Raw genomic sequence first — 25,412 nt, forward strand, 5'->3', positions numbered from 1 at the left:
GCAGAGTTAAAAGGCACATTTCCGTGGGAAGTAGCAGCTTCTTCTGACTGAGTCTGGGAGAATCACACTGTGACAACTGTAACTGTAACCAGTGTATCACCATGTACGCACAATGCAGATAAGGGATTTCTTTGCTTTTTTTTTCACCCATTTTAAAATATTTTCTGCGTAGTCCTGCTGTGTTTGGGGGTCCACTAGCTGTTTTCCTCCAGGAACATTTTTTTTTCTTGCTCTCTGTTCTTGACAAGGAAACTATTCTCATTGGCCCACAGCTTTAACAGCAGCATTTGAACTCACAAAATGATGTGCAAACTTTTTGGACAGGTGGACCATAAGCATTTGGGCAATGAGGAACTGGTGGATTTTCCTGAAGATTCGATCAAGCTACCCAGTTCCCTGTAATGAAACTGGGAGGAGGCTAGGGTCAAATCTCCGTCTGCTAAAGACATCACTGCGTGAGGGGCCAGTGGTGTGCACCTTTAAAAACATGGATTCCAAGGAATAGATTAAACGAACATTCATCCCTTCTAAGTGTGCTTCAGGGCTACCATTTCCACGTGATATGGACATGGTGGTACATGCTGGGATGCTCCCATGGTCTTTCTGCAGCCCGCACACCCTCTGCAGGCTGGGGAAGAGATACCTCCTCCCTCATCTCCAGCCCACGCCCCTCTGCAAAGGTCCTTCTCCACGAGAAACCAGTGAACCCCCTCTCCTAGGGTGTGTTTTTATATGGTTTAGTATTTACAAGAAGCTAAAGGGGAGAGGGATGCCCTGTGCAGCTCCCCATGGATGACACAGGGCTGGGGGGGGGAAAAGCCCATGCTCGCTTGAGAAGGAGGGCTGAGCCCTAAGTCATGGGGCTGGACATGCAGCCCACCCCATGGCATGGAGGAGCCTAGCACAACCCATACCACACTCACAGCTTCCACCCCCACCCCTGCCACCTGTTCGAGGTCCTGTTTGCAAACACCTGCACCCCTCATGTGTTTTCCGAGGCTGGGGGAGATGCTGCCCACGCAGCCCCCCTGCTACCCACCAGGGACCGCGGCTCCTGTAGAGCTTTGGCGCAGGGACACAAAGTGTGCAAAGAGGAGAGAAAAGAGTATCTTTATTTTTTGTTCACTGCAAGCAGAGCAGTACCAGGATCCCCTGTGCTTTACAGTCCCCCACAGAAGCGATAACGCGAGCTGGACCGGGAGCACAGTAAAGGAAAATACTTTTAGAAAAGGGTAAGCATTACAGTAGAAATTTTTGTAAAGTTTGTTTCTCATTGACAGTTAAAAAAATAGATCTGCTTCTGCAATATTTGGCACCCCACAGACCCCATTGCACCCCCCCAGCAATGGAGAGAGGAGGGTGGCGGAATGTGCATGCAAACCTCCCTGGCCACCCCATCCTCCCTGGCTGTGGGACAAAGCACAGACACCCAAACCATGCCACGTAAACTCTCTCCTTTCCCCCTAAGGGTCCAGGGGCTGGGGTGGACACGGGCCTGGGGAGGAGGGGTTGCAGGCCCCTGAGGTGGGAGATTAGGCCAGCCACAGGCAACAGCATCCTCCAAATGGGAAGGAAGGCGGAGACTGCCAGGTAGGGGGAGCCAAATGCAGTCCTCTCCCCCTAGCAACAGGTTTCCCTGTTTCTTCCCTGAAGAAAAACTGCCAGGCATGGATTCTGCACTTCCCTCTGTGAAGGAATGGCCTAACACCTCCCCCACACTCCCCAGGGAGATGCTCCAAGCATCCCTCCCCAAGGGGAGACGTTAAACAAAGTGAGGCGACTGGAGCCGACAGCTGGGGAATCAAAGTCCTACTGCTGGTAGAAGCAGGCAGGGGTGTGAGAGCTCCGCGGGTACAGACAGCCCCCCCGCCGGAGGATTTAGGCACAAACCCAGCTGGGTTTCCCCTTGCACCTCACTACTACCCCAGCTTCCACATGACCTCGTTTTAATGCTCCCCACCACCATTTCAGGCCCCCCACCTGTGGGATTGGAAACATTGCATGGGGAGGGGTGGGATGGGAGTCCCAAACCCATGTGTTCAAGTGTTGCTTCCTTGGCACTAACAGCAACAGGGGTGAGGGGGTGCATGGCCACCCAAGAAAAGATCACTTTAATTTACTATCATCAATAGTAAAGGAGCTTAATTAGTGTGCTTGCTCACAGGGCATGCTATCAGGCATGTCTTGTCCCTTAATTTTAGCAGAAAGAAGCTGCCTACAGCAACCGTGATGGCTACAGCCACATCCCCATCATGTGCTGCATGGTGTCCCCACATAGAGTAGCCCCACTGGCCACCCTTCACCTAAGCACTTGGGAAAGCGGTGACGAACACATGAGTTTAGGTAAAAGGGAATAACCACGAGATGGCAAGTCATTACAAACCCAGCATATGAAAATGGAAGCATTTTTGTGTTTAAAAATAAACAGGAAAATATGCAGCGTGTCTCTTTTCTTTTTTTTTTTTTTTTTTTGCTGTCATATTTCACAGTGTGATCCAGCCCATTAATGAATAGGCTTTTTTTTTTTTTTTAAAATGGAGCTTTCAAAGGGAAGATAAGACCTACAGATAATGCCATTGATGTGGCAGGAGGAGAAAATCTCTACAACAATGGAGCTTTCCTAGAATTCTGGACCAAACTTCTTGGATACTCTTACCAGCAGAAAAAATGAAAGAGTTAAAAGTCAATCCCACTTGGTCCCAGAGAAAGAGAAGGCTACTGGGTGTAAAATCATAGGCTGGTTTAACATGTCTGAGTTAGAGAGCTGTCTTTTAAAAAAGAGTAATTCCTATTTTGTTCTGTCTCAAAATAGAAGGAAGCTGCAAAAAATCCTGCAGGCGATAGGACTGCGACGAAGCTGCTAAATTCTGGCATCAGCTTGGTGCAGGGCTATGTCAGGGCAATTAGAGCTGCACCATGCTGCACTGTGCAGTACCACTGTCAGCCTTAATCTGCACGCTGATGAGTAGCACGAAATCCAAGTTACAGCCCACAGGAAGCACAACCAGTGAACCCATATTGCTTTGACAGTTGCACTCATCTAGAAATAATGCAAAACGCTATTTAGATGTATACATCACGACCCTGTGCTCTAGGAAGAAAACAATCTAATGAGGGACTGGGAGACTCCTTGCAGAAAACAAGCAAAGACATCGGTGGTGGTGGTGGTGGCAGATTTTTTTTGTCTCCCCTTCTTTTAGAATTCTTCATATTTTATCCTGTTGGAGCGCCGCATTGGGGTTGGTTTCACCAAGCTGTTCTTTGCCTTTACAGCCTCGCTGAAGAACTTGAAAACAGATGGAAAACTCTTCCAGGAAGTTAGTTCATGGCGTTCTGTACCTGCAAAACACAAAGGTGACAGTTTGACTAGGAGTTGTTCTGTGACTGTTGGTTGCTTGCAGGATAAATGCAAGGTAAATGTCCAGGTAAATGCAAAAATGCAAAACCCAGGGAATTCATCCAGCTGCTGACAGCTGGTCTAGGGGGAGCCTGTGGAGGGCCAGGACTGACCTGCTGAGTTCAGGGACAGCTGGGCAGGAACAACTATACACACAGACAGACAGACAGACAAACATACACACTTGCACAGGCAAATGCATGGCCAGCCAGATCATAGATCTGAGATCCTTAACATGTCCTGGGTCTGGGAAAATGCGATCCCAAAGTACCTTGCTAATTAAAGCTTCGTTAAAGCACCTCACCTGTTTGGCCTAACTTGGGAAAAATAAAGTGTCTACTTTTCAGGACTGGCATACTTTGTATTATTTATTTTTCATTTTACACTTTTTTTAGCCTGGCATATGCATTTTTAAGTGAAAGAGAACACCTGATCTGAATAATATCCTATGTATCATGAAGGCATCCTTTGTGCACCCTTTCCCACAGATGATATCGAGGCAGTAAAGTGGACCTTTCCTGTTTACATCTTCCCTCTGCATACAGATTTATCTCTGTTTTTTTAATTTTTTTTGGCAGGTGCTTCTATTGCTTTACAAGTGTCTTCTTCAATGCACAGTGCATTTGCTTTATTTAAACAACCACATACCTCCCTCCCATAGCCCCCAAAACAAAAGCAAGACAATGGAGATAGGGAACCAAGGCCTGTGAAGAGTTGGGACTTCTTCCTGGGTAACCCAATTATTCAGAGATGTTGCCTGGATGTCTCTGGATCCTGGGCCTCTGTTTGATACTTTAACATTGTTAATGATAATTCTTTAGTCTGTAATAGTAGGTCATTGCTATGGTTACTCTACAATGGCGCAACACTTCACTTTCCCCTTCAGCTATTTGCCGAGACTTGGTAACCACATTTGTTGCCTAGTAACAGTTTTGTGACAGTATCACAATCTGGGGGGGACAACAATGAAGGACATGGTGGTCGTGGCCTGCCCAGTGGAAAGGGATGGAGCATGGAGTGGACAATGGTCCCTGCAGCACATGGAGCAGTCATTGGTCCCTGGGGGTGCAGGGTGGCTGCCCTGGAGGGATGCTCTAACGTGGTGTTGGCTGCACATCCACCTTCACACCCCTGTAAAGACCCTCATCTCTGTGTGTCCATCCATGGGGCATCCTTAGTGGCTTCATGCATGCTGCCCCCTCCAAAAAGTCTTTGATGGTGGCACTACCTGTCACATTGCACTCCTCTGCTCCCTCAAAGGCGGCCATCACATAAGCATTTCCAAAAAAGCCCTCTGTGGAAAGACACTACTTCCCACACAAAGAAACATTTTTGTACAAAGAGAGTCCACATCACGTGTACATGTGAATTTTACTCCCCCTCTTCACGTTCATTGTATGTGGTGAATTCATGACATTTTCCAGAAATTCCACAGAGGCACATTTTATACAAATGTTTTCCACCTCCAAATTCACCCAAATTTTGTGTAAACTCTTTCCTGAGACACAGTCCGTCACATCAAGTGGTAGACTTGGCAGTGCTGGATTAACAGTTGGACTCTACAACCTTAAAGGTCTTGCCCAACCTAAATAACTCAATAATTCTACCTTGCAGGTGGCTTTCAACGCAGATCACCTATCCCATCCCCTATGAGAGCCACTCCTTAGCCATACTTCCCAGCAGTTGTTCCATGCTGTGGGGTCATTCCGTATACAGAGGTGTCCCAACACAGCAGAAGGATAAAGCCTCCCTTCCTGCACAACCCGCAGCCTAACAGACCTACCCCTGAGGTTACAGCATGGTGGGTACGTTATGATCCCCCACTGTCACCATGCAGTGCCAGCAGCACAAAACTCATCTACTGAAGCTGGTTTTATGGGAGGGACAGGCTGTCATAGCACACCCCAAAGACACTCCTGCACAGGTGTTTCGCCTGCTTTTCACACACCTGTGTCAGGCACATGGTAAGTACCATGCTGAGTCCTGAGAGGCAAAACATCTCCCCATGTGGCTTTCTGGGCTCTACACAGATGTTTCCCACACAAACACACCTCTGTCGCTTCTGCCTGCCTGCATCTGTCTCCTTCTGTTTTGATTGTAATAATTCTCACTAATATCCACTGGATTAAATTAGATGAAAAGAGACTGTGAATATTATGCTGTTTTTTTCTCTCCTTTCTTTCTTTTTCATCAACAACCTTCCTCCTATGTGAAAGGGCCATCAAAAAACAAAAAGCGACAAAACAATAAGTTTCTGAAGCCTCCTTGTCCCTTTCTTCATCCTGCCTTCTCCCATGCACTTTCCTCATGTCCTCAAGAGAGATCATGCTCACAATCACTAGTGTTACTGAAACTGATTAACCTGCAGCTTTCCTGTAACAACCCTACTCAACCCACTCTTCTTAAAAAACAATTCAAGCTTTGAGTCTAGAGGGACTCAATGATTCAGCGGTCTAAAGCAATTTTAACACTCTCTCTTTTCCCTTTCCTAGTAACAATCTTACTGGCAGACGAACAATTTCCCTGGTGATAAAATCACTACAATGGCTATTTAGTTTCCAGGATTATGATGATTCTTTGCTTGATTAATACTGCAATAAGAAAAGCTTGCCAAGTATCTGCCTTGGCCCTTTATAGTCATTTAAAGGTCAAATTTTACCCTTATGTATTCACATTCAACTACTACTAAAGGGAGAGCCCTAAAAATTTAACACTGCACAGACTGTGCATTTATGATTTATATACCAGAGGCTCAGAAAATTCGACTGAAGCAAGTGGAATTATATCCTAAGGGTGACAACAGATTTGGCCATAAGGTTTTTGCCAGAGGAAAAATATCACTGATGACTGCAATCTCAATTGTGTATTTAGATCTAAATTAAATGCATGAGCACCCATCTATTTTTTGATAGAATCATTTGTAAGAGTCAGACAATAAGACGTAATTCTTCTAAAGCCAAGGTCCTCTAAGATATATGTCCCTAGTGTTCACTAATTTCAAAGGGCGTGATGATAAACCACAATATATTGTATTAATAGATGGGCTGTTGCACAGTGTATAGTGATTTCAGATATTAATTTTTTGAGAAAGCTTAAGAGCATGCTGCAATGAAAACACTAGAAACTGTTAAGTGTGGGAGACGCTTAACATTCTAAAATACGCAAAGGCTACAATCGGAGGACAAAAAAATATAATTCCCCCGTGATCCCAGTCCAGAGAGAGAACTGACAGAAATGCCACAAAAGCAAACTAACCTCTCCCAGTTGCCAGCATGGAGAGATGCAGGGAGAAATTAATATATATTTTAACACGTACATAACATCATTGCAAAGGAGCTCCAAAGAGATGGTGGAAGCAATCATGTTAAAATGAAAGGAGTAACAATTGCAAAACTGTGAACAAGTTCCAGAATCAATTTACCAACTGCCACAAAGAGATATTGATAATTAGAAATAATGAAGACTTGCCAATACAGTTGTTGATATAAAAAATTAGGTAGAGGAATACTTTAAAAAATTTAATACTGAAATCATCAGGTCTAGAAGACACGCATCTGTGGGTCTTCAGGGAATCAGTTAATGAACTTACTGGACTACTGGCAATTATTTCTGAGAATTCATGAACAATCAGGTAGGCACCAGAGGACTGGGGTGGGGATGGGAAGAAAAAAAATGCTAATTTGAGAAAAGGAGGATTAATTGAAACTAACTACCACACATAAAATTTATGTCTGGATATTAGTAAAGTAAGAGATCAACATTAAAAAAATCACAAGTGCCTCTAGGGTAACAGCAGCCTTAGAACAGAACACACTCAAATTTGAGAAGAACAGATAAAACCCAAACTTGTCCAGTTTATTCAATCACAAAAATCAGCAGGTGAGTGATTTATCCATTGCTATGATTTCCACATAGGTCAGCCTGGGAACCTGGAGGCAGTGGGAACCTGGGGAATCACTTAAAATGGATTATGATATGACCTTTACCGCTCTAACAGCTGTGGTCACTGCTACCTCTCGTTTGTAAATCAGCTACTTTATTCCAGCCAAGGAGGCCCCACAACACTTGAGACCTATGGTATCACATCTCCCAGATGTGTGGTGCCATGCCTGTGCTGGCTCTAGCTGTGAGCAGCATGTCCACCAGCACTCACAGTACACACGGCATCTCTGCAGGCTGGGTCCAGACTCAGCATCTCATCTCATAGATGCAGAGTTATGCCTCTCTCATAGCACGTGATCTCAGACTCCTGGAAATGGGCATTGGCACACTTCTGGGGAAGCGATTAAAGCATTTAAGAAAAAAACCTTGACGTAATGATATGGAGTTGAAAATACACCTATGAAGTCCTGGAGGGAGTGGTATTTGGGCTGAAGTCTTAAACACGGCTATTAGTCATCTGAAAGAATATTGAAAATTTAGATATGGAACACAGGAATATAATATTGAATAGGAGACAGTACAAACATAAGAAGAAACAGAGAAGTAATAATAATAATAATTAAAAGGGCAGCTTAAACGGGTAGGAAAAATAGAGAAGGGGAAAAGCAATGACTGAGATTGGGATTGGTTCATGCAGGGATGGCCATGCAATATAAGTGGATGAATGATCCCGATGGCCATTTACACACATGCATGCAAATGCATTTTCACTGCCTCCCCTTTCCACTTCCACTCAGGAAAAGCAGCACTTCACCAAGCAAGGCCAACCAACTCCTCCGTCTGAAACCAGAGTGCCTGCGGAGAGGAGCTCTCCAATCCCCATAATTCACTCTTGCGATTACCGGCTGTGCAGGACAAAGGTGCCCTCCTATGGCGCCTGCCCACTGTGTCAGACAAAAGCCTCCTCCCGCGGTGCTCAGAAGATGCACGGCACAATGGTGGCCCCCCGCCGCGTTTACAAGACGTGTGGGACAAAGGTTTCCTATGCTGCACAGGAGCTGGGAGAGATCTTCATACATGCCTCAGCGCTTAAATATTTCTGCAGAGAAAAGTTTCCAGGCTGAAAAGCTTCTCCACAGATATTAGCCACAGGACTGACCTCGGGTCTTCTTCTCTAAGTGGCAGCTTGTCTCTAAATAGTGTGGACTTCAAAATGAATTAAGGGTGCTCGGTGCCTTGGGTTTTAGTCTCCATTGGTATGGAGAGCGCTCTAACTCCTCTGCTCAGTGGGGAGTGTGCTCTGTCCCTGTGGTTGTGGTCTGCACTGAGACCCTGCCATGCTGCAAAACACCAATGCCAATAGCTTTGCAATCTTGTCACCAGACATTGGCAGAGATCACTTTAACATTTATGATTCAAGTTATACCTATATAAAAGGCCCTCAGTCTTACCAAAACTTGTTTTGAATGTTTTAAAGGTTGAAATACAGACTTCTGGGGACACTTGCATGAACAGAAACACTTTAAACCCTATTAAATATGAGCACCACACAATTCATTCCTCCTTTACACATAAATTAACAAAGAAGCCAACCCCATCTGACCTGGGTACATGACTGTGATACACCTCTCAGAAAGGACGATTTTCTCCTGAAAGTTATGAAACAATTTCTTTCTTTCTCACATTACGCACACACACATTGAAGAACTTCTTTAATTCTTAGGTACGCAATTCTGTAACTCTGTAGCAACATGACAATGCTGTCCAAATACGCTTTTATGTTTGAGAAAAAGATGCGTCCTGCCTTTCTTGCATCTATCTTTCTGGTTGCTAACAAATCACTTCTGTATCACAGTTATTTCTAAACAGGCATTTAATGTTTTTTTTATCCTTTAGTGTATCAGAGATTATCAACTATGACAGAACTATTTTTAATTCATAAGGTTTCTCCACTTGTAATTCCCTATGGAATCTGCATAGGAAGAAATTATTGTGCCTATTTTAGTCTACTGATGTAAACCTCCAGGTCTCAAACTCCAAACCAGAAGATGCTCTCAGAGCATCACCAGTAGAGCTAAGGAAAAAGGAGATTTAAAAAATATATCTTGCTTAAAATCACTTAATACTTCTGGCCAGGAAAATGAGAGCTACAGGAAAAATTGTGAATGACTCCATTAGCTCAAGAACTTTGAGATCCAGTGACATTAGGGGCTTCCGCATACACACTTCTAGACATCACAATGGTAAAGAAAGATTAAAAGCTTAGGCAAAATTCAGAGATAAGATAAAGATCAATTAATGAAATGAAAGCAGTAATTTCTGAGGGGACACAAAAAACCCCCAACCCAAAACCAATCCCCAAACCTTGATGTGTTTAGTTGGTCTAAGAAGTAATAGTTTGTGGAGTCATGGGCATGTTAACAATCTAAAAGTAACTGTGAAGCGAAATGAATTCTTTGGAGGAGTCAAGGGAGAAGAAACAGAGCAATTTGAAGAAATTAAATACAACTTATTAAGAAGGCTTAGACACACAGTAAGCTGATTCAAACTAAATATTCATATAAGAAAAGTCATGCCAATGCTAGAGAACAGACTACACATACTAAAGCGTTTTATACTTTGGTTATTATCTACCATGACATAGACCAGTTGTTACTTTTTCTGGACATTTATTATCTCTAATATCTTTAGTGGGATGATGGAAACAGAGCAACAAGCATCCCATCAACCCAGAACAAAGATTACCTCTGAACTCCCATACTTGCAGTTGGCTTTTTTTTCACCCCTTGTTTACAACACACAAAATACCCACAAGAAGCAAGTGGTTAAAAAGAGTAAAAAAATGTTTGATAAATTCTTCTTGCCCTGTGAGCAAAAAGATGCAAAGATTCACACAAAAGCTTACTGCAAACAAGATCTGCAAAGCAGCAAACAGATGAGGCTAACACAGCCGTCATTTTCCACTACTCTTCTTTAAATATTAAAGGACAGTCCCATGAGCACAGGTCATTTGTTTGCTCCTGTGTGAACTGGTCAAATAAGTGAAAGTCGTAAGGTTGTTCTCTCCTGAATACAAGCTACCAAAAGCACGTCATTTTCTGGGTCACCAAAAGCCGAGTAATTTTCTTTTCAGTATATATTAAAATAGGGAAAAAATTAGACACCAAACACCTATAAGGACTTTCCAGCAAGAACCAGGCATCCAGGTCGGAACTGCTATTAATATCAATGCAAACAGTCACAGTAATACCAATTGCACGTAGTTGCTTTAAAAAAAAAGATGAATTCACAAAAAAGGTTAATTAAACAGCATTCAAAAGACAGAAGAGTTACAGAACCTCAGGCTGTGGGCTGACTTGAATTGCTGCTTGTGGGTAAACAGTCCTGAAAAGCAAATTTGTCCCTGGACCCAAAATTTCGCAAATAGTCTTTTCCACAAATAGGCAGAAGCACAGACAAATGGGCAAATCATGGATCCAGACTCCAGGAATCACAGGAGAGCTATGGGATTCTCAGGTTGCTCCGTTTCCTCAAGCACCTCTCCAAGGTGCTGTCCCTCCCAGCCTCACTTTTGGGAGTACACTGGGAGAAACTTGTATACCCACCACAGGGCAAGAATGGTGTCAGGCAGGAGAGCTGATGCCAGCCAGCTGTCATAACAACCCAAAATTGCAGTGGGATACCTGTGGTTCTGACGAAACTGTGGGGATGAGATGAAGATGTGGAAATGCAGCCCTGCAATGCTCTGTCAGCGTTACAGCATCTCACCCACTGCCAGCTGAATCAGACCCGCAGTGTGTATGTGACTGAACAACACTCTCGAAAGCAGTAATTTCAAATCCAGGGAATGTTTTCAGGAGAGCAAGCCGTTTCCTTGAAGAAGGGGTTCAGTATAGTTGTACTCAATATTATATAACTACAGAGTTTAAAACTGTTAAAATGGTGTACCATGCAGAGAGAAGTAGGTAGGGTTTGAAATTATATTTATACTGCTATATTTGTATATCTCTCTACCGCAATTTTTATCTATCCCTATCTCTATATAATCTTTATGTATCTATCTCCATCCATGTAGTATCTATATCAATAACACTATCCCTCCATCTGTCTATTCATATCTGTAACTCTACCTTTACCTGTATGTAAAGAAGAGTATAAAAATTCCTTACCTGACAAATACAAGATGGGATACTTGGATTACATCTTACAAAGATGTTTTTGGCCTAAGAACATACCTATGGAACGTGCAGGATCTCACCAACGGAAGTTAAGAACAGGTTGGACACTATCTCTTGGGAATTTAAGGGGTATAGCTGACCTTACCCTGGGGAGTGTGGACAAATTAAATAACTACATGAGTTTCTTTCTATCCAGCCCTATCTTTTCATTGTGTGAGACTTTACTGGCTTTATTTAGGCAACATGTAAAATGGATTGTATTAGCAGGGTACATTATAGTAGCTCTGAAGCATTTGAATAACCTATATTAGTGAGATAACTAAATTTTTTAAATGCACATGCATTTTTTCTATCATGAATTAGGAAAGAAATCTATATAAAATTACACCCAAGAGCACAAATAAAGCATTTAGCATTCAAAACTGATAATTTTCTCAACTAGGAGAAAGGAGGTTTTGACCCGCTCAGAACCCAACAATTCACGAGAGAACATACATCCACGTGGCTTCTTGAGTGAGATCACTGAAAACCAAGCATTTAAGCCTCAAAGCTTCCACAGGTTATAAACCTGAAAAATTTACCTGGCAGATCTTAACATGCTGCAGCATGATGCAAGCAATCAGTTACACCTTATTCTCCCAGCAGCTTTGCAAAGACACATCTAACAGAGTTTTTAAGGGAGAAGTCATCATTACTGTGCTTTTGCAGGCTGAGGGGCTCAGGTGAAACTGATGGCAGCACCAGAAATGGATTTGAGTTCTGCAGAGCCCATGGCAGGAGCTCTGTTCATGCAGCAATGCCACCAGCACTAATGAGCATACATGGCTTATAAAACATATTTAAACACACATAGACATTCCACAGCAGTACCTGCGATCCACTTGAATTTGAAATACTGAACGTCTGATTTTTAAATCTCCGTTTATTCCAAAATCCCACAGCTTTTCGGTGTTTATAAGGCAGAGACCTGAAGGATACCCATTGCTGGCAAGCTCTGATAGCCTGGCAGAGCGCTGCTTAGGCAGGAAATTTCATTGATGACAGCAGGACTGGATGAGGAAAAGGACCAGCTGCTTAGAAAATAGCTACTCCTCATGATGGTGTTTTATGATTATTTGTTCCTAAATAGTAATTATGCCATCAAACATCAGGATGTACCAGCAGCATGATTATGAACCAACACAGCTTTGGCACTTTCCAAGCAGACAAGGCAACATCGTGGAAATGGCAATGCCTGCACCCAGACCAGCTAGGAGGGGCAGCAATGTTTTAAAATTGCGTGCTAAATGAGGGTACAGACACCTCATGTAATAAAGATGGAAAAAGGTTCTTAATCATTAGCAGGATAAGCACATATTTGCAATTGCACTAAAGCAATTTTAAAGTAAAGCAGCTGAATAAAATTTTCAGAAGCAGAGCTTGGAGACTGGTGTGGATGCTGGCATAGGCAGTTACAGAAGTAAAGAAGCTCTTTCCAGGGACAGGAATGAGCCTAAGGAACAAACTGCAGTGAGAACATGCATGGCCATGAAGCACTGCATCAAGCACCTAGTGATTTTATGATTTCAGCAAGAATCTGAATTCATATATTGCAAGCTTTTAGTGAATAAACTGCCCACTCCCACAGTGGAAGATGTTTATAATCATCTATGTAAGAAATATTTCAAAGGCACTTTTTTCCCCCTGAATTTTCTGCTTGGATTAAAATGTCCTGTTGTATCTGTGTAGACAAAAGACTACAGTCAACACAAGTCCAGAGTATTTCCATAGATACAGAAATGGTATTCACTAACCCACCTGCTTCATCTTAGGACTATTGCCTCTGGCTGGCTCCAACCCAAACTAACCCAACCCAACCCAACCTAACCTAACCTAACCTAACCTAAGCCAACCACATGCAACCCAACCCCTCCAATGCACCATTGGTACCATCCATCTTCTGTCTGGTCCTGGAGCAGCCACAGGAAAGGCACTTCCCTCTGATTTGCCTTAATAGGTGAGGTGATTTGAAGCTGGCTCCCTGCCAAATCTCCAAACCTCACTGCAAGAGCTCCCCCCCGCCCCCCAAAAGCCAAGAGAAAAGGAAAAAAAAACCACAAGAGAACCGAAATGAGAGAGAGGCAGCTAAAGCAATATATATAAATATATTTACACTTATATTACATTTATATACAATTGAAATACATGTATAATTCCAAAAGGAAAAGGGAAAGGGGGGGGGGAAGGGAAAAAAACCCAAAACCACCCCTCCCCAAAATAGATATACACACGATCAAAAACTCAGGATCTAGCAAACTAAAGAATTAGCAAAAGAATATCTTACTACTCTCCTTTGGACAACAGAAAATCGCACTGGAACGATCGCTGGCAACCTCCGCTTCCCAAGGTCGGCAAGGCCTCACTCCCCAACATGGCAGAACCGACAGCAGGGAAACCTGCACCTCCATAGCCACTGGAAGGAAAGAGAGTGAAGGCCTCTCCTCCTTTCTTCTTATACCCCTTGTTTATGTAAAATTCATAGGGAATACCGGGTAATCTGGCCACTTCCTTGGTTACAAACAGGTCACCGAGGAAGGCCCAGACTAAAACTACCCCAATAGGCTAATTTTGTGATAGGTAAGAGAAGAAAATCTCAAGAATCCAATCCAAGAGCTGCCTCTGCAATGCCAGCTTTTCTCCTGTGGCAAACCTAAGCAAAACTCATCTGCACCTGGTCCTCCCCTTCTGATGGCTGCTGCTGCAGGACAGTGGAAATAGAACAAGCAAAAGGAAGGCTGAGATAGGGCTGTTGACCTCCTCTCCTACTTCTGCTGGATACTTACTTCAGGAGCCACTACCTGCTGAAAAGGACTCAACTCCTTACAGCAAGTGAGGTGAAACTGAAGAGCCTAAGTCTAAGTGATCCTGAAAATCCCGATTCAGCTGCTCACCACCCTCCAAGGTGTCTAAGCTCCACAGACACCTCAGCTCCTGACCTTAGAGCTTATGCCTTATAATGGTATCACTTCTGTACACGCTCAGAAACACCTCAGGCTTGACAGTGCAAATACTTCCATGTGTCTCAGGCAGATAGAGAGCTTCCCTGTCCCCTTGCCACCCTGCCCTGTAATGCTGAGTGGGTGTGCAAGCCCCAGGGGAAAGATGCCCTCTTCACTCCTTCCTGAGGCTTCATTTCATCCAAATCTCCTCCTACTCTTTCCTTGATTTTCATCCATCTGGGACATCTGTTTCTCCAGGACACCTACTTCTCTAAGACATCCACTTCTGAATTCCTCTTCCACAGTTTGCTCACCTGGCAGCTCTTCTTGAACTCTTGCCCATCACCCGACCCTGATCCTGCTGCATCTCTTACACTGACACCAGCTGTCCTGTCCTCATGGCCCACCAGTTTCTGCCTTTATCTGACTTCTCTTCAATCCTTTCAGCAAGACCTCCTCTACCTTATTGCTACTGCACCCATCCGAGATCTCCTCAGTAACACTGTTGTCTTCCAGTTGCTGACACCAAACATATCTTCCCCCTCCACATGTTCTTCTTTCTTAAGAGCAAAAGGAAGTCCCAGGTCTGGCTTTGGCAGGTATTCAAAAAAGCTGAATGCTGGATGCGCTACCACCCAGGTGTAGTGGTGAGGGTAGAAAAACAGGATACATCCACAAAAATGCAGTAACCCTACCCTGCATGATCAGAGAAATGAAGTGCTGGTCTCCTAAGTGAGAATGATGGTTTCATGGGAAATTCAGTACATTTTCTTAGTGACTTAGTGAAAGAAAACATGTCCAAGTTTGTAAAATGCCATGGAAAATGAAGCTGGGCCATCAGAATACAACCACAAAGTAAAAAATGGAGTTAAAAAGTTTTGGGAGTCACTGACAACCTCCATTAATTTTGATAAAATTTTAGTTATGTCAAGCAAGTATAAAAAATTTTCTCAAAAAAACCAGCAAAAAATTTGCAAACTCGAGGTGCAAATAAGCCTTGTGCACTTGCAATAAGTCATTTATGGCTAAACCATACCAGATAAATTTTTCTCATTTGTGTTTCACCAGCTACCATCTAGGTATATACACAGGTTTACACACATGCCCTGTACATTTAGAACCTATATGAGCCACTTCCAAGAGTCTCATAACTGTATTAGTGAGAAAGATGGTGAGAAGACAGTGCTATTTCATCAGTGAATTTATACCACTACAGTGTAGGTTATAGTAGGGTTAACCTTCTTGTATTAGCTGGTCCTTGCTAATGAACATTCTTGAAGACAGCACATGATTGAACTCAGATGGTGGGATTTTAGGGACAATGATCATTGTTGTGGGTCAAGTACACCTGTTGCTACAACCACAAAATTAATAATCTCTACAACAACAGGTTTACATGCAGTTGTCTCAGAAGAATGCCATTTCTGTAACTCACAGCCTTTGAAGACGCTATTTATAATTTATACCCAATCTGAAGTGCAAAGATTTTCTCTCCTGCAAGTCATGGTAATCAATACAGGTCTGCATGTACTACAGTGAAGTGTGCTGCAAGGATCAGCTGCACCAGTCAAACAGTGTGGCTCATAAACACAGCTTCGTAAGAGAGCCCATCTCCAGCAGCTGTTCTCCACAGCTCCATATTTGGGAGAGAGAATAAAGGAGGAAATAATTCTTTGTAGGGTTGCTACCCCAGCTGCAGGTAACTGAATAAATTGCATATTTGCCTCAGAACTACTCAGAAACTTTAGAGGTTTTGGTGTGCCACACAGATTTCAGGCTTCTGCACCCTTATTCATAACACATTAAGACTTAATGCAAGATACTCTGAAGCTCCCATATCATGGAAACTGGTAATTTAAAACTAAACACTAATCCACAAAGGCTTTGCAGATGTGAATTACACTAAATTTAACTAAGCTTAGTAATATCACACTTCCTGCGGCTTAACCTCAGAGATGTCATTAGAGGGAGTATTTGAGATTAATGTTCACAAAGCTGCATTTCACTCCCTGCTTAACGCTCCTCCTTGTTGCAGCAAACGGCAGCTCTGCCTGGAAGTGCTCACTGCATTTCCCTTGTGCAGGCGCCTCACTTCCTACCTCTTCTGAACAATGCCATCCCAAATCAGTCTCATGCGATGCTCAGGATGCAAGGGCAGCAAGCCAGTCATGCGGCAAAGAGTTCAAGACAGGCATCAGCTGGGGAAGGCAGTGAAGAGAGGTGCACACGGAGTGAAGCTGAAGGCAGCCATAGGGCAGACAAGAAGGTATGTTTTGTGTTGGGATGAGCTGACCTACACCAACACCCTTCCTGACATCCCTGCCTAATGCAAGTCAGATACACGAATGTCAGGATGGTAGGTGGGTCTGCCCAGAGCAGAAAGGAGAACTCAAAAGTTTGGGATGAACATGAAGGGAAATATTAAGTTCATGAAAAAAACCCACCCCCACTAAACAAATCTTTAAGAGCAGGGGATGCTCACTGTGGGTTCGCATGTGTGACCAGTGGGGTCCCATTGCTGAGATGTGGTTGGAGAAGACTCAGTGAGGACCAGGAGTCAGAGGGATGAAAACAGATAGGGGTTTCTCCTGGAGAAACTGTAGATCATGTTCTGCCTTGCATCCACAGGAAAAACACATCAGGATAGAAAACAGCCCCAAAATCAACATCTTTCTGCTAATCCAGTTTTAAACAGCCAATTACAGAGTATTAAAGTTTCTAAGGATTTTATTTAAATACTGAAATAATTAAATAAGCTTCATTTGGGAATTTGGAGACCATATTTATTTTAAAACAGGGACTCATTCACTATTACCCTTTAAAAAAATAATAAAATAAATAACATCAAGCTCCAAACCTGTATCTTCAAGCTGACACAGTCACCTCAGTTTTGAAGAAAAAATTTATTGTTTCCCTACCAGCCAGAGAAAAAAAAACAACTAAACATCCAAAGACAGAACACAATGAGGCTTAATGACTTCAATGCATTTTCTAATGCAATTTTCATTTCAAAATACAATCCTGATCTAACAACTGATCTTTCCACATGGAATCTTTCAGCAGAACCACTGCTGCTGAGACAGATTGTGGAAAAATCAAGCAAGATCCCTTGTGTCATGATAGAGGTTTTTTTGCCTCTGTCTAGTGGGTTCTGTAGAAAACTTTGGTTTAGTCTCTCCCAGCTAGAAAGATGGTTAAACCTCGAGAGCAGGAGATGGAAACAGAAACTGCCAGGAAAAGTACATTTGGAAATGGAAGAGAGATGAAATATTTAAATGTTTCAAAACTTGGTGATTCAAATTATTTTCTTTTCCTTACACTGAAAATCTCGTTTTTGTTTTTTCATAAAATTAGAACAAAAGAAAAAGAAGTTGTCAGGGTAATTTCTCTCGGAAGAACCACTGAACAGGAAATATGTCATCTTGTATTAAAATTATCAGTTATTGCCACAGTTGGCCTACAAATATCATATTAAAAACGCAGGAAGAAAATCATTTAAATACATTTGGGGAATTCTTTTTGTTTGTGGCCCATGCATATGTCTTAATACTTATTGCTCCATTTTGGTTTCATTTGTCTAAACCACTGTAGGTTGTTTTTTCAAAACAAGTTTAAAGCAAACTGTTGACATATAAGGGTAAAACTGCATGGTGGAAACCAATTTGAGGTAGGAGCTGAATTACTCTAAATAACAGCAATATCATCATGCACAAATGCACAGACAAGCACAGTTTGACAGTCACTGCTCACAAAAGATTCTGCAACGAGTTAATATGAAAACTGTCTCCTATAGAGGGAAGTTAGAGAGGACCTCTTATATAAACACTTGAGGAAAACTTACACCGTGGCTGGAACACATACAGCACACTCCCCATTAGTCTGCGTATAAATGAAACAACACAATCACAATATATAGCCATATTAAATTAAGAAAACATTTCTTTTTCCACTCTGCTGTGAAAAGTGAAAAATCTATGACTGACTAAAAAGCAAAGAACTTGCAGTCAACAACATCCCCATCTGTTTTGTCATGTTTTACAGTTCCAGCACCAGAATGACATGAGCACTTCATATTGGTATCTCTATAGCTTGGTAGATTGTTACTTTCCACAGGAACCTGATAGAGTTTACAGCATAAATATTCAAAATTTTCATATATTTCAGAATTGCTTTTCCAGGTGTGCATGCAGACACACAGAAAGCCTACAGGACCGTCTCTGTGCGAGGAAGGAGTGCAATCTGAGGGGACAGGGCACTGTAAATATAGGGTTTGCTCCCTTGCATATCTCTCCTTTGTGAAGTTGGGGAAACCAGCCGCCAGGCAGCTCAGGAAGCCTTGTCCCATGTTGAGGTCCATGCATCTGGGTGTCTGCAATGGGAGAACGGGTAGAAAAGGTCTGGGAGGAACGCGTCTGATAGAGAAGATTTATCTCTTCTCCCTTCAGAGAACTCACACACCAAGGCAAACCTGCTTCCATGCCAAAATGCCTTCAGCAGAGCAGGACTGCGACAGCAGCTGTAGCTGCGAGTGGAGCAGCGAAGCCTGCTCACCATGGTCATGTCTTCTGCAGCTGCAGAAACTTGCACAGAGCCTTGGCATGGACACCCTGCCCCGTTCTGCACACTGAGAAGATGGTCCTGCTCTTTCACAGGAAGAGAAGTGGGGCATGCTAATCCTCAGTCCCTGTGGTGGAAATGTATCCCATCTACAACCATGGCAACAGACGGAAGCATCAGGATTTGTCCCATAAGCTTAGGCACAAGGGTGCTGGTGGGAAACGATTTTGATACTGGTGTGAATGAAGAATTATCTCATTTGTCATTATTTGTCATTTTCTGCTCAGAGGATACTAAGGATGCACCTTAAAGGCATCCTGCTGCTCAACTTGCACAATGCTGACTGGGCTGGACTTCTAATGTGCATGCAAGTACTTCAGTAAAGTTTCACAACAAAAGAGGTTCAATCAAAACCAAACACAAACCAATCCCACAACAGAACTAATAAAATAAATCTGTGAAAGGCATGCTTAGCAACTCAAGTAGATGCAACAGCTTTGGTATGGCCTGAGAAGTGTTAAAACCATATGCATCCTTATGACATCCATTACTTAAGGTGGATTTCCGAAATACAAAAAGCAGACTCTTTTTAACTGTGTTGAATACCCCAAATGGATCACAGAGATATTCTTATCTGATTTTCACGTATAACACAAGGAGGTCCTCTGTGAGTTTGGGATCTCAATAGTTCCCTTTACAAGAGCTTGTTTTGAGTTGCTTGTAAATTTTGCCAAGCTTAGTATTTGGAATGAAAATTCCCATGCTCTGCCTCTGCCTTAGGCTGATTTTTATTATATTTTACATAGCAACTGAAAGTATTTAGTCACTTCAGGAAATAAAATTGAGGAAAGACATGTTTTGCCCCTATTGGGAGAAAAAAAAAAAGAACAAGAAAAGAAAAGAAAAGAAAGCCTTACAAGAATTTTGCTGAGCAGCTTCCATGTCTATTTTTCAAAGCAATAGTTTGAAATCTGGTAGGTAAGGTTCCCTGTCATCCTTTTGCAGCTCCCATGAAAATCCACACAGCTTTTTGCCTAGTCTCAAGATTTTGTATGCATATGCTCAGCACAGAGTCCCCAGAATTTGGAAGTCTAACTCTGGCCAAAGATTCCTCTTGCTCTTTGCAATGGGCAAGCTCCAATGCAGGGCAGATGGGCTGAGCCAGACTTTTATTTTGCCACTGCTGCTCCCAGATGTTGTGGGCTATTGTGGCATCAGGCACAGGAACTAAGTTCAGGCTGTCCTGGGCTCCAAATGCAGGCAAAGCAAGGGGAGAAGGGGAAAAAAGTAGCCTAATGGAAATAGAGAGGAGAACTAGTCACTGAGGGGCAGAGGGAAGAGTGAATTGAGACAGACTGACTGTGCAAAAAGATCAAAGAGAGGTGGCATGTGAACAACAAGGAAAGTGAAGGGAACACCTTTGTAGGTGAAGGAAAGACCTTGAAAAGCAGAAACTGGCTGCAAAGAGAGGTTGGAAGGCAGAGATGAGGGACTGCAGCCAGTCTGGACACAGCAGGGACAGGAGGGCAGACATGGAGGGGAGGAGAGGCACAGCAGGACATGACTTTCCAAACTAGCTAAGAGTAGCCTTATGGAAGACTCATTCTCTCCGGGCAAAGACAAAACTGTCAGTGCTTCATTCTCCATTGGCTGTGGTTCACTGAGAAATTGACAATCTACTATGCTAATACTCTCAGCTCCTTTACCTCACTTCACCAGTCCATGTGTCTGAGCCTAAACACTGCATCTGAAATTTCCAACTCTGCAACTGACTTGCAGTCTTAGAGCAACACAAGATAAAATTGCCTTTCTTCGTTTTACTGTGACTGAAGAAAAAAGATTGCACACATAAAACCATATTAATATTCAAAGCATGCACATTGAAGGGACAAGTTAAGGACACTCAGTTTAGTTAATGTCAGAATGGTTCAGGTAAAACTGAGGGGGATGGTGCTTACTGGTGCTGCTCTGGTACAGCTTGTGTCTATCTTGCATAGAGTTTTGTGCTGCCCTTGAGGATCACTTGTGCATTTTTCCACTGGACTCCTCTGCACTCCCAGCTATTGCCTGGGAGTATAGAGAGAGCTGGTCCAAACAGACGAAGCTATTGCAGTAATAATTTCATTTCTAATGCAGTACAATGAGTAAATAAAGGGAAATTCCTGTAGTACAATGCTATGAAATGTATATGGGTTGTGTGCTGGTTTAAAACCAGCAGGGGAAATGAACCCAACTCAAAAGAGAGATTATAAGTCAGAATAACAATTTAATAAAATAATACAATAAATATGATTATACAGACAAACAATTGGTTTTAACCCACAAAACCCAAATGTATAACCCAGCACCCTGGAGCATGAACAGAGTGGTGTTCTTTGGGCCCCCTGAGTCCAAAGGAAAAGGAGAGGGAAAAAACCTGTTGGTGAGAGTGCTGTTGCAGTCTGGTCGAGAGTGGTGATTGCAGTCTGGTTGAAAAGTGGTGGTTGCAGTCCGGTCAAGACTGGTGGTCACAGTCCTTCCCTGGATCCCACGAGTGGTTAAAAAAGTCCCAAGACTCCAAGATTATATATCCTCCGGTTCAGGTAGGAATGCTCAGTACCCCCCTCAGGGCAGGGGGTTCCACTATGAGTGTGGGGACAGGAACACCCTCCTATCTCACAGGCCTCTTAACACCCAGTTTATAGCCTGAGGAGTCAGGCTGCTCTGGGCAGAGGGTGTAAATGGTCTCTTGATAACAGTTTCTGGGAAATGGCACGGAAGGCTATAGAACACACAGTTTTGGGTTACACCCATCCAGTGATGGACTGGTCCCAGCTGTTCTAACTAGGACAGGGCTGTTACATGGGTAGTGAAAGAAATTAAGCGTTTGGATAACAAAAAATCCAAGTATTTAAAGCAAAAACTAATGGTTATTTAAAAGAATATCAATAAGGAATTAATCTCATTAACAGAAAAAAACTTTACAGAGCCGCAACCTCCAAGGACAATTTTTTTGAGCATCTGCAAGCAGGAGTCTCACTGAAAGCAATGATCTTTTATCACAGCTCACAGCTGAGCTGGCTCTCTGATCTTTGCTGGTGGAAAGACATCACTTATGCAGTTTCTTAAATCCAGAGCTTCCAGGTCTGGAAGAGTAAAGAAGAGTAAAGCTTCCTCTAATGGTCACTCTTGTATTTTTATCTTAATCTACCTGATGGTAACTGTCATTTTAACCCAAAAGTGTAATTGCATTATAATTGCTGTAAAGAATAAGAGATAATTCAGAAATAATAATTTGTTATGGAAAAAGAGGTGAATGAGGTACACAACAATAACACATAACAAAGCAACGTAACAAAACCACATAACAAAGCAACTAAATGCTTTATGTTTCTATTATTTTATTCTTTCATGAGATGATGACTGACAGTAACTTGAGGACATCATGGATCCCTTAATGCACCAAGAGGATCCCCCCTCATATTTAAGTGAGGTGACCTTTGTTTCATGGCAGTCTGTTATTCTGTTCTTTTGCCTGTTCAAAATAAACCTCATGTCAAGCCAAAATAATTGGTTTCCTGCAACTTTTCCTAAGGTAACCCACCAAAAATCACTGAAGCATTAGCATCTAAACTAGCAGAGTAGCTGACTAACACCAGTGATGGGCTGAATGTAGCAATCCCAACGGACATCACAGGTTGGCTCAGTCTGGGGATGCACAAGCCCCATGGTTCTGCAAATCTAGTGGCACAAGGAAGGAGCTGTAGAGCAGCACTCTGCAGAGGACAAATTGCCCTTGAAGGACACGACATAGGTAAGAGCACAAAAGTATAAAACACAAAATGTTTGTACTTTGCTGTTGTTTGCTCTAGTGTGAGCTTTAGCTGTCTGTCACATCGACATGAGTCAATTAAAGGTTTGCACACTCCATACATTGTTGGAACTAAGAATGTCTGGTCACTCAAAGCAATACTATTCTGCAACCACATCACATGCATCTGTAGACTCATCCTTGAAGTTTGCTTCCATGGTTTTAGTTAACTGTTACTTATTTTTTGAGGTTTGGTTAACAGAACAGTGACAAAGGAAATGAACAAATGAAAAAATACTGTATGCAGAATTACATAAGAGATCATAAATGGCAATTTTTATATTAGCAATGGCAGTTTTAGTGATTATCCTACAGGAAAAAACACTCCATCTGAATTTTTACTTTGTATGATGTATGATGCTATGATGTATAAAGAGTTACTTACTTTGGAATGATAGCCATGCATTGTTTCTTTCCTTGCTTTAGCTGTTAGTACATACATTTCTGTGCTAATGTGATAGTATTCTTCCAATGAGAAAAAAAAGGATGACTTAGCCACAGGTCACTCTGTAGCAAACAGGATCAATTACCCCCCCAAAACAATTTAATTGATCAATTTCAAATACAGAAAATCTACTGAGTCCAGTCAAGTCCTAAAAGGTTCCGTTCCAAAAGCAGGTACCCAATATTCACACAAAATATGTAACAAGCCAGGCAATTTACGAAAGCATTAATCTGCCAAAAGAGGAAACCACCTGTATAAATATTCACATTTACAACAATTATAGTTTGTGCAACATGTTGCCATTCAGATAACACAACACGTTGCACACTCTCATCCATGTTTTATGGCCAATATCTTTTACCAGCTACTGTTTGTTGCTCTGTTTACTAGTGCCATATCACAACATTCCTCCTGGACTTGGCAATGACAGATGTTGGTGTACATACACACAGGATATTTTTTAAGCTCAACACCACAGAATGCCATACCATGGCTCTGTGCAGTACAGAAACTGATAATGCCAAAAGCCCAGTTCTGTGGCTCTGAACTGGAATAATGTTATAGCACCTTGATTTATTCCAGCAGACACCCTTAACCCACACATCTACAGGCACCCTTTTAATTTCCTGATCATTTTCCAAGGAAGGAAAATGATGTCTTTTCCACCAAGGGCTCATGTGCAGACGCCCTAACAGACAGTGTTCTGCGGCGCATCAGCCTCTCATTTATTTGGTAAAAACTTTCCAATTACTAATCAGATTTTCAGGACAAGAACTCTTCTGTTTCCTTTGTCTTGAATGCAAACTGGGCACTAGCACAAACATTTCTCTCTTAAAATAGCAATATTCCATCTATTTAACTCTCTAAAGCTAACTCACTATAGAATGTCAAATGTGCATAAAACATTACTGCTGGTTTTGGATTTTTCAAGTTCTTCCCTTTCAAAATATCTACTCAAAATTGAAGTAATGTCATTAAGCATAGCAGACTAATTGGCAGGCTTTTCAGGGAGTAGGCAGGTAATGGTGAGTTGGGTTTTCTTTAAAGGGCTCATGATACATCTGCTGATTTTAGACTAACTTTACTGAGTGTGGATAAAGTGTGCGAATAAGAGTGTGAAAAATCTGAAGTCAGAATAAAAAGAATTTAGCTTTTACTTTTTAAAAATAAATACCTGAAAAGTGTCTTATTTCATAAAATTGTCAACCTTGCAATCCATATAGGCTCCCTTACAGCCTCTTTGAAGAAAACAAAGATAGATCATTGCACAAGTGGCAACATAAGTCTGTTCTTCTGACACTTTTGCTAAGAGGAATGTTTGAGTTGTGAATTTGTAACAAGTTTTAAATATGAAATGACAAAACCCTGGCACTTTCACAAAGCTCCATCCACAAAGAAATACTGCACATCAGGTGGCAGTGCTTAAAACCACTGTTCTTTGCCTTCTTTTATATATGGCGTGGTTCACAACTCTACAGCCATGGAGATCAAATGTCCTATGGATCTCTTGGGATTTCTCTCCCTCACTCATAAGCTTGAAATTGTGGGGCGTGGTACTGCATGATGTAGATATTCCCCTTCAGACCCATCCATTTGCTTTTATGACATCAAAAAATAAACCCAGCAAAATTCTAGAATAGTTATTCCATGTCTCAGATCCTCTTGGGAGGAACTAGCCAAAATCAAGCTTGCTGAGCCATACCCCAACCAGAGTCCCCATGGTTTTATAGATTTAAGCAGCTTAATATTATTTCAGTGTGCCACACTGTCACAAAGGGGCACTATAAGTGTTAAGGTTGTCAGTCTGCTGAGCTATCAAAGATTCATGTAGAAATGTATCAACATCCTTCATATAAAGCTAATCAAATTTGAAATTACTGACATGTCACCTTGAGGAAGAATTTGATTTATTATTTGCAAAGTAATCCAGAAAACAGTGAGATGCACAGCTATAAGAATTACTGTTACACTGACTTTGTGACATTATATTAGCTTTTGTCGTTGCTTTTGTGCCTTCCCTAAATAATAATAAACAACAAAACTTTCTTTGTGCTGTTAAGTTGCATGAAGGTGAAATGGAACTGTTTGGAAGTAATAGCTCAGATCTAAAACTGCATAAGAGTTG

General features: G+C 42.2%; 1 protein-coding gene across 7 annotated transcripts in view; it reads right to left on the bottom strand.

Annotated features, from left to right (window-relative positions):
• Positions 1–1,093: 1,093 nt before the first annotated feature.
• Positions 1,094–25,412, bottom strand: part of FAM172A (family with sequence similarity 172 member A) — a 280,969-nt gene continuing 256,650 nt past the window's right edge. For 6 of the 7 annotated variants that reach the window (XM_017807270.1, XM_017807268.1, XM_017807271.1 and 3 more), the window contains one exon: positions 18,581–18,804. In XM_017807270.1, coding sequence (XP_017662759.1) covers positions 18,596–18,804 — 209 coding nt within the window. In that variant the 3' untranslated portion in view covers positions 18,581–18,595. Of the gene's footprint in view, positions 3,340–18,580; positions 18,805–25,412 lie in introns of those variants that run through there. The other variant, XM_017807269.1, reaches the window with a different exon arrangement.

Source organism: Lepidothrix coronata, unplaced genomic scaffold, assembly GCF_001604755.1.
Source record: "Lepidothrix coronata isolate B3197 unplaced genomic scaffold, Lepidothrix_coronata-1.0 Scaffold18, whole genome shotgun sequence".
NCBI classification, from domain to species: Eukaryota; Metazoa; Chordata; class Aves; order Passeriformes; family Pipridae; genus Lepidothrix; species Lepidothrix coronata.